Source organism: Nesoenas mayeri (genome assembly GCF_963082525.1).
Source record: "Nesoenas mayeri genome assembly, chromosome: 18".
NCBI classification, from domain to species: Eukaryota; Metazoa; Chordata; class Aves; order Columbiformes; family Columbidae; genus Nesoenas; species Nesoenas mayeri.
The window spans coordinates 10,406,103-10,416,185 of NC_137566.1; the positions used below are offsets into that span (position 1 = coordinate 10,406,103).

The window sequence follows — 10,083 nt, forward strand, 5'->3', positions numbered from 1 at the left end:
CTTCCATCGGGCGGTTCGCTATGGCAATGTTAATGCACAGGCTGTCGTCATCTGGCAGCAGAACCGCTTGCCTTATGAAATAACTCAGCATGACAGCTCTGCTTGCTAGCAGGCAGGCCCATGTCTGGCTTCTAATCTGGCATCAGAAATCACTCCCCTTCCTTGAGCTACAGACTAATATTAAACATTTCATTTGCATTACTCTGTTGGAGAGCGTGGGGAGAGCAGCCCAGCTTCTTTAGGAGCCCACACAAGAAGCAAACATGCACTTGGCATCCCCACCGTGCCATATCTGCTAATGCCATTTGCTATGAGCACCCTGGCTGTGCTGGAATTCGCGTTTCAATTTCCTCACGTCAGCTGGCGTTTGCGAGTGGAGCAGATCAGTTCTCACGGTGCCCTAGTGACAGATCACCGGTGACTTTCTCCCCGTGTCAACAAAAGCAAAAGTCACGAGGATAATGCAGAACTGCTCCGGGCCAGCGTATGTTCATCTGAAAAGGTCTCGGTGGCTTCTCAGGCATATGCTGGAGCAAGGCTCTGCGAACAGCCTGTGCGATGCGGGCTGGAGGGATTAACCTAATGCTGCGTCGAGATGCTAATACAATAAAGGTTCTTTGTGGCATTAGCAAGAATCATGAGACCAGCTCTGAGATGTCATTGCCTGGCAGCTGTAGGGAGCGCCGGCCTCAAGCAGAGAGAAGGAGCTTGTCTGCTGCTTCAAGCATTAAATCTGCTGAGGGGCAGTGAAAATGCATTGAGCCCCCTTCCGATTTGGTGAGAGCTCTTTTGGGAACAGCCGCTATGTCTGTTGTTGAGTCTAGAGAGAGCTGAGGGAACAAGGATTACGTGGAAAGGGCTTTTCCTTGAGTTTTCCAGGAGCTGTAAAGCTGCAGATACCATGAAGGTGCTCAGGACTGCAGCTCCAGGGTTGCATCGTAGCCCAGTGAAGTCACTGCCACGCGTGGGACTTTTGCTATAAAAAGTGTTGCAAAACCTGCCGAGGCCGGTAAAAGTTTGTGTGGGTTCCAGCAGACGTGCTTTCCTCTCCCTTGACAGCTTCACACCCACGAAGCCACTGGGTCTGATCCTGGCCTAACCCCAGTGCCAGCCAGGAAAGCTCCATCCCGCTCAGCACGTTTGTGCCAGTGGAAAACCAGCATCAAGCACCAGCAGAGCACATGGGTGACACAAGGGGACAGGGGAACGTGGCGAGTGGGAACCTGTCGTGAACATTCACAACTGACACATGCTGACCTTGCTCGGCTGTGAATTCGTGACAGACCCAAAGACCCCACACCATGCCATGAAGTGACCCAAAAAGCCCACGTGACACCATGAGAGACCCCCAAAGACCTACATAGCACTGTGAGGGGACCCAAAATCCTCCTCACCATGCCAAGATAGACCAAAAGCCCCCACATAGCATCATGAAGGACCCAAAGACCCCACACTACACTATGAGGGTCCCAAAAACCACACATAGCACCATGAGGGCCCAAAGACCCCCCACAGCACCATGGTGGGACCCTAAATACCCTATGTGGCACCATGATGGATGCACGTCCCTTATATGGTACCATGAAGGGACCCCATATACCTTATGTGGCACCATGATGGGATCCAAATCCCTTTTATGGCACCATGATGGGATCCTCCATATACCTAATATGGCACTATGATGGGACTCAAATCCCTTATATGGGAACCATGACGGGATCCAAATGCCTTATATGGAAACATGGTGGGAACCCAAATACTTTATATGGCACCATGGTGGGACTCCAAATCCCTTATATGGCACCACGAAGAGACCCTATATACCTTATATGGCACCATGATGGGACCCAAATCTCTCATATGGTACCACGATGGGACCCCAAATCCCTTATATGGCACCTTGATGGGACCCCAAATACTTTATATGGCACCATGGCAGGACCCCAAATACCTTATTTGGCACCATGAAGGCACCCTATATACCTTGCATGGCACCATGGTGGGACCCCAAATAATTTAATCAGAACCATGGTGGGACCCGAATCCCTTATATGTCACCATGATGGGAACCAAAACACCCACATGGCCCCACGAGGGGCTCAAACCCTCACGGTCCCCGCCGCTCCCGTCCCGTCCCGTCCCGCCCCGGCGGGGGCAGCAGCGGGCGGGGAGCGCCGGTCGCTCCGCACCGCCCACAAAAGGCGGGGGCAGCGGCGGGCGGTCGGCGCAGCCGGTAGCGGCAGCGGCAGCGGCTCGGGGTCCGTGTCCGGGCGGCAGCAGCATGGAGCCGGGCTGGCTGCTGTGGGGAGCGGCGGTGCTGCTGCTGCTGCACGTCCTGGCGGGGCTCAGCCCCGCCGTCAACTTCGTGCTGCGGATCGGTTTCTACTACGTGCTGTGCATCGTGTGCTCGGCGTTCACGGCGGTCGTCTGCCTCCTGGTCAACGGCGGCCGCACCGTCAAGAACATGCGGTGAGGTGGGGGGCGGGTGGGGTGGGAGACCCTGGGTGTGCGGGGGTGAGATATGGGGAGGTGGGTTTTGAGCCAAGCCTCTGCGTGGGGACTTTGTGTGGTGGGGGTGATGGTGGCCTCCTTTATGTGACAGCAGACCCTTGGGTGGCTGCCCTGGTGACAGTGATGTTGCTTCTTGGCTCATGGAGGGTGCTGGGGGCTGTGGTGAGGGGCCGCTCCAGGGATGAGCACCCTTTGGAGTGGTTTGGAGGGGGTGAGGATGATGGTCAACAGCTGTGCTTCAGGGACTGCACAGGCTTTGGGGAAACTTATATGACACAGTGTTTATTTGGGGGTTTCCCCCCCGCTCCCGCAGAGGCTGTGCCAGCAGATGGTGTTTAATGCACTGCCCTCAGCCTGGTGCAAGGAGCAGAGCGGCCATGCAGCTGCCTGGGGACACTTGTTGCTGTCAGGCCGCGCTGTGTGTGTCCTCAGACGGGCGCCTGGGGCGGCTGCGGAGGAGCTGCTGGAAAAGAACAGCTCATCTACATGCGGCGGCACATTTTAAGGGCACAGCTGGCACTTCTGCTGGCAGCACAGGAGAACTTGGGTTCCTTGCTTTGCTCACCTGTAGGCAGCTTTTTTCTTTAACCAGCCATGTCCAGACCAAGTTATACGGGTGGGAGGTAGAGTAGCCCTGTTACCTTGCTACTTCCTTTTGGATCGAAGGTTGGGCAATGTCTCAGCTGGTGGAGCTGGACTTTGTGATGCGTCTCTGGCAGGCAGGGCTTGGGGCGGAGGCAGCGGGCACAGGGCACCGACATGCTGCCTGGTGGGCTCTGCCCTGCCCGTGATCTGCGATCCGCTCTGGTGCTGCGGGCACGGGCACTGGAAACAGCAACCTGCTCCGGGAGCTCCAGCTCTGTCTCCAGCCTTGGCTTGCTCAGGAGCAGCTTTTTGATGTGCGAGCAGCTTCCCTGCTGGAGAGTTTATGATGTTATGGAGACACTCTCTCTCTTTTTCTTCCCCACCCCTAAAACTTTGTAAATCTCCTGTAAACTTAGAAGGAACTCTTTGGAAACAAGGACTCCTTGCTTTGGACAACCCCTCGTGTTGAAACACAGAGCTGTATTTTGGCCAGAACCGCCCTCTTCCTGTAAGTTAAACCCATAATTTCCATGTGCTGGTGCTGGCTGATGATCCCGGTCGCGTGTCCCAGCCCCTGGGAGGGCTGAGGCTGAGGTGATCCAGTGAGCTCCTTATTTCTACAACATCCCAGCCTGTTTATTCCGGCTCGGGGAAGGGGGTTGGAGCAGAGCACGTGCTGGTGGGCAGACAGTGATAACGGGGTCACTGCCCGGTGCAGAACACCCCGTCCTTGCAGCGCTCCTGGCTCCAGTGCCAAGCTGGTGTCACTTGGAAGAGGTTGCCCTCTGTGTCTGATAGAGATAGAGGTGTTTATGTAGCGGTGAAACCTCTTGCAAGGGCTTCCAATCTGGTAAGCATACTTCATAAATCCCTGAAAATCAAAGGATCCCTAAAAGGCCCCTGTCACAAGCTATGGAGCTGAGGCTGCTGGATTTCAGACTCAGGCTGTTACAGATGCCCTGAAAAAGCACATTCCCTCTTGTTTTTCCACTCTCTCTTTGCATCTGGCAATAAGTGTATCAAATTTACAGCTCTCCGCAGCTGTGACTGCACCGTGTCAGGATCATTCACTCCAGCAGAGAAGCTGCTTGCAGGGTTGAAGGGGAGCAGGACCTGTCTTAACCCTGTGGCTGACGTGGCCAGCTCAGCGAGGCTGCTGGTTACCTGGTGGTTCTTTGCTTGCCCTGGGCTCTGCCCCTTTCCCTCTTTTAGTGGCTCAGGCCACATCTCGTGCAAGGAAATGCCGGCTCCTTACTGGCAGGAGGAAGTTGGGTGGTTGCTCTTGAGTAATGTGTAACCAGCCTCTCCCGGCAGTTACCGAGCAGTGTGACTTCCAGAGCGGTGACCTCTTTTTTTGGTTGGCAGTCAGAAGGGAGGAGAAGTGGGATTTAGGTCAATTTGGTGGCATGGCATCCAGCATGACCTCACCGATTTGTGTCACCCTGCCTCTCCTCACCTGCCCCCTTGTCCTTCGCCCGTGCTGCACTCCCATGACCTCGGTGCGGGGCCGTGGTGCTCAGGAGCTCTGCAGCCTCTGAACCTCCCCGAGCCCTTTCCCTGGGTGCGGCTCCAACCTGTGCAGTGAGTTTGGATGACAGGGGGCTGATAACTGCTGTGTCACCTGTGGGTGTTGGCCAGCCCTGAACTCCATTGTCAAAGCCAGGACTTGGGCTGTCGGTGTCGTGGGGCACCCCACAGAGATGTGAACCCCGCTGTGGGTAGGGTTGGAGTTCCCTTGACACAGGCATGTGGTTGGAGAGTTGATGGCAGGGATGGGGAGGCTTTTGGAGAACAGACGCTGGGAGCTGCTGCCAAGCCAGGGTAAGATGGCTGGGTGTTCACCTCCCACCCTGGCTGATGAGGATGCTTCCCAGGCTGATGGTGCTGGACCTTTTTACTGGGGAGCAGCTGACACTGTCCCTTGGTCTCCTCCTGCTGGGAGATGATGGGGCCAGAGAGTGAGCATCCAGGTGTGCGTTGGAGGGCAGGTCAGCCACCGGACCTGCTCTAGGGGAGAGCAGAGCAGAGCTGGTGGCCGCTCCTGGGGACATTGTTCACATGCAAGCTCCTCTGCCTCCTGTCCTGGCAAACAGCTGCTCCCCTGCCCAAAATAGCCCCTGTGTGCTGCCAGCGTCTGCCTGCGTCCTTTGGCCCAGTTGGAGGGTCCCCAGCTCCCACCTGTCCTGGGGGTGGCGCAGATGGGCCCTGCTCCCATGGGCTGGTGGGGTCTGGATGGGTGACCGGGGCTGGGGTGCTCACAAGGGCACGGCAGCCGCTTCGTGCCTGGGCAGGGCTGAGCAGAGCCGCTGGCGTTTCGAGCATGGGGAGAAGCAGCTTTGTGGACAGACTTGTAGATCCACTGGGGAAGCAACTGACAGGCAAAAGCCTTTGGCTTGAAGATGGGTTTGCCAGGGGCACCTTGCCAAGCTGCCTGGGGAGCATCCCGTTTGCTGCTTGCATCCTCGCGGTGTACAGAGAAGTGTTTCTCACCTTCCTTCTCCTCCTTTCTTGGACTCTCCTGAGTTAACGACACTCCCAGCATCTTCCAGCACTGCAAGGATCAGAATTGGCAGAGCCTTCCTTGGGTGACGGGAGTGCAGGTCCATACTCGTGTGCTGGGGAGTGGCAGCTCCCAGGAGAACTGTTTAAACAGCTTGTGGGGCTCTTCCAAAGAGCTCATCCTGATCCTGGCTGTGAGCTGATGCTGTTGGCTTGAAGGGAGCATGGACCATTGAGTCCAGCTGTGCCAGCCTCAAAGTTACAGTCAGCTTCCCCCAGATTTCCAGGAAGATTCCCACACTAGAAGTGGACAGGGCTTAGCATGCAACTGAAGCACCTTGAGCACATGGGACTGTGCAGGACAGACACCTAGGTGGCCCACGGGACAAACGAGACTGGAGGCTCTGTCACAGACCTCTTCTTGTCTCCTTCCAGCCACCCTGGGTTTAGCAGACCCTGTCACCTCCCTGCCCTGCTGCTGACCGCTCTTTTCTTCTGCAGAATCATCAGAAGTGTGGTCAAGACCTTCAAGTATTTCTTCGGCCTGAGGTTTGAGGTGAAGGGGCTGGAGAACTTTGAAGTGGAGGGCCCTGCTGTCATTGTGTCCAACCACCAGAGCATGCTCGACATGATGGGTGAGCAGCTGGTGGGAGAGAGGGAGAGGTTCTCTTGGTCACCATCAGAGGAATCCTGCTCGCATCTCCTGTCCAGTCTGTGCTGGTCCTTCTTTGTCAGTACTGGTTGCAGGAGGGGTCTCCCCTTGCTCTGAGATCTTCTTGTGACCTGCAGCCACCCTGCCCCTGCAATTCTGCTCTGTGCCAAGTTTCCTTATGCTCTGTTGATGACAGAAGCAGAGAATTGAGGTGTTGGCCTGTCCCTCGTTCTTCCACCCTCAGATTGTGTCTCTTGTCCCACCCGAGTGCAGGCTGGGGGGGTGGTGGCTGCTGAGTCTGACCCTTTGCCGTCATGTTAGGGATGATGGAGATCCTGCCTGACAACTGTGTCCAGGTGGGCAAGAAGGAACTGTTGTACACCGGTTCAGTGGGCCTCATCACCTACCTCGGCGGTGTCATCTTCATCAACAGGAAGAGCACCAGCAGCGCCAAGATGGTGATGGCAGAGGTGGCCAAGACTATGACAGCTGAGAATGTGAGTGTGACCATGGCATGTGACAAGGTGGCCTGTCTCTGGGTGTCCTGGGGTGGCATGGGGAGGATGTGGCATTCCTGATGCTGACTTGCCTGAAGTTCCAGCCACCTGCAGCTATTGGCAAGGCTAGCTGGTGGCTCGGCCAGCGGCAAGGGGTTGGATTGCTGGAACAGAGCCTTCTGTCCCCACGTGCAGGTGAAGGTGTGGGTGTACCCAGAGGGCACGAGGAACTGCACAGGGGATTTGCTGCCGTTCAAGAAAGGAGCGTTTCACCTTGCTGTCCAGGCACAGGTAACAGCACTTTGGTCCTGCATGGGGACCCTGAATGTTTCTGCAGTGGCACTGCAGGCTGGTCACACACTGGGACGGTTTGTTTGCTCTCGGGTGAGCCGTATTCCCAGCCCTGCGGGTGCTGCACACCGTGAGCTCGCTGTGGAATCCCAGAGCTGTCGATGCATTTCTCAGTCCCCCAGGTCGCAGTAGCATATTGTTGGTTCAGGATTGTTAATGCAATGGCTTTAGAGCAACGTCTGGGCTTGCTCTGGGTGGAAAACGGCTCCCTCCCAGACAGCCATATGGCACTTCCCGATATGTCTTAAATGCCTTCTCTCCAAAATTACAAGATCTATGAGTTGGTGGGGGAGCAGACAAGCAGCTCCAGAGCTGTCAGTGCTCCTGAAGGAGAGGTGGGCACAGCTCTGGGACAGCGTGATGGGGACACCAAAGATCTGCTTGTGCATCCTAGGGCACCCTGCTCTGTCACAAGTGCTGGGGACCAGATGACTGGGAGCAGATGGGTGTCCTTCCTCCCCATGCATCCTCTGCCTCACATCTTTGGGCTGGAATGACTGGAGCTCTGGGGGGAAACTGCTTTCCCTGAAAGCTGTTGAGAAGGGACTAGGTGCCAGATCTCTGGGTGGGTTGGGCATGGCCAAGCCCAGGGTGTAACCTATGTTGTAGCATCCCCATTCCTGTCTGGGTGATGCAATCAAGGCGGGGGCTGCAAGAAAGAAACAGTGCCACCTCTGCTAACACCGCCTGGGTCACCAATTGCAGATCTCATCTGTGTTATCAGCACTGAAATAGTGACTCTGTGCTGCCCTCCTGGCTGTGTCTCTGCTTGTCTGGAGCTTCCCTGGTGACTCCTTTTTGTAGAAAATGAAAGCACACTAACCACGTGCTTGTACAGCACAGCAAGGCTTGTCAAAACAGGTGTCCTCCAGTGCCTGCAGATCACAAAAAAAGGGTTTTGAAGCCTGGCTTGGGACAAGTAGCCCCAAGCCAGTGCTGACCTGAGGTTGAAGTGTAACTTGGCCCTGGTGCCTTGAACATCCTTGTGCCTTGAGATGCTGGGGAGTGGATTTGATCCCATTTGTCTGCTGACTGTCCCAGCCTTTGGAAGTGGGTCTTGCTGTGGGGCTGTGTGTGCCCTGTGGGTCTGAGCGCGGGGCCAGGTCAGCTCTGCAAGTAACTCCTCTTTTTCCTCTTCTTCCCCAAGGTCCCAGTGATCCCTGTGGTCTATTCCTCCTTCACCACCTTCTATAACCCAAAGAAGAATCTATTTACATCAGGTACCAAGGAGCCTGAGGGTCTTTACAGTTGTGTGGGGCCAGGGTTGATGCCAAACCCATGTGGAGATCTGGTTTGCAAGGGTGCGGGATGGAAATGGAACTGGGGTGAGCAGGAGGAGTCTGGGAGATCTGAGGAGTCAGTTCAAAGCACTTGACACCAGAGCCTGCACTGGGTTCACTCAGGAAAGGACGTAATTACATATGATGAGGAATATTTTCAATAAAAAGTGAACATCACCTGCTCATAACAGCCCAGGTCGTTTGGTGAGGGCCTGGGGGGAGGAGGGAAGCGTGCTCTGCTCCTGAGCTTCCAGAGCAGCGACCTCTGCAAGCAAGCTGAGGAAGCTGGGCAGAAAGTTGGCTTTCAGTCAACTCAGAGCAGTAATTCTCATTTCTGGGAGAGAGCCCTGCCTGCTGTGGGGCCAGCCAAGGCTGGGAGGGCTGGGTGGGAGCAGATGGAGCAGGCTGTGCCCATCCGTGGCTGTGGGATCCCCCTGCTCTTGGGCCGGTGAGGGCAGAGCAGCGACACTGGCCTCGGGAAGGGATGAGCTATGTCTGGGGTATCAGTTTGGGGCACAAGGGGAATGCTCTGCTTGATGTGGCTGTTTTGAGGGCAGGGTCTTTGGGGTGGCAGAGAACGGTGCTCCTGTGACCTGTGGGTTTCTCACGGGGTCTTCTTTTGTTGCCAGGAAAAATCAAGGTTGAGGTTCTGCCTCCAATAGAGACCAAAGGCCTGACATCAGATGATGTTTCTGACCTCACTGACAGATGCTTCCGCCTCATGAGGGAGACCCTCTTCAGGCTGTCAGGCCGGCCAAGCGAGGCGAAGGACTCATCCTAGATGTGTCTGCGGTGGCGTCACCGTATGGTGGTGACCAAAGGGACTGTCCATTGCCAAATACTGAAGGAACTTCTCTTCCTCTGCAGCAGCTTCTAACTCTGGGAACACCATGGACTGGCACACACGGGGTGTCGAGCCAGCGCTGAGGTGCCCTTGTTGAGTGGATTTCTCTTATGGGTTCATTATCTCACAATGAAACGTCTCCTTTTTCTGAATTTCTCAGGCATCAAACTTGTGCTACCAAAGGGCTCAATGACTGGAGAGATAAGTCCCCCCAGCTCGGGCAGCTGGCGTGGGGTGACGATGAAAACCTGGCTGGATGCTGGGCTCTGCCTGCGTGTGCCTGCAGACTCTGCTAGTGCTGGCCTGTCCCTGTTCCGTCCCTGATGGAACCACCAGGCAGCCGTTTCTATCTGCACAACCTTGATGCTGCTCAAATGGGGCTGGGAATCGGGTGGAAATCCGGACTCTGGCTGTTTGACAGCACTGGGAGCTCGCTGGGCAGCCCGGAGTGCTGCCATCCGGCACTGCGGAGCTCCCAGGACACATCCTGGGGTCACAGCAGCATCTTGTGCTGGATCTTTGTGTTGCCCAGGCACTTCTGAGCCAAGTCTTTCACTTCTGAAGAAAGCACCTGGGGCAAATAACCTCAGCTGGGCTGCAGAGTGGGATGTGTGGGGCAAGTCAGCCCAATAGTGTGTTTTTGGGCTGGTTTGCCTTGTTGGAACAAGTGCCCTTGGCCACTGAGGGGTGGAGAGAGGAGCTGCAGTGTGAGCAAGCCAGTTTATGTAGTCTAGGCTGGTTTCAGCTGAATGCTGTCCAGCCTTGCCAGTTCAGTCGTCTTCTGAACGAAACCCCATGCTTGTTTCTACCGTTCAGACCCTACCAGCTTGATTTGAAAACTGCGTAGATCTGTTAGAGTCCTGG

General features: G+C 55.7%; 1 protein-coding gene across 1 annotated transcript; it reads left to right on the forward strand.

Annotated features, from left to right (window-relative positions):
* Positions 1-2,281: 2,281 nt before the first annotated feature.
* On the forward strand, positions 2,282-9,156 carry AGPAT2 (1-acylglycerol-3-phosphate O-acyltransferase 2; the record flags this gene model as incomplete). Its single annotated transcript, XM_080355861.1, has 6 exons — positions 2,282-2,469; positions 6,097-6,230; positions 6,569-6,744; positions 6,940-7,035; positions 8,243-8,315; positions 9,005-9,156. The coding sequence occupies 6 exons, from the start codon at positions 2,282-2,284 to the stop codon at positions 9,154-9,156; spliced, it is 819 nt and encodes a 272-aa protein (XP_080211987.1).
* Between the last annotated feature and the right edge of the window lie 927 nt (positions 9,157-10,083).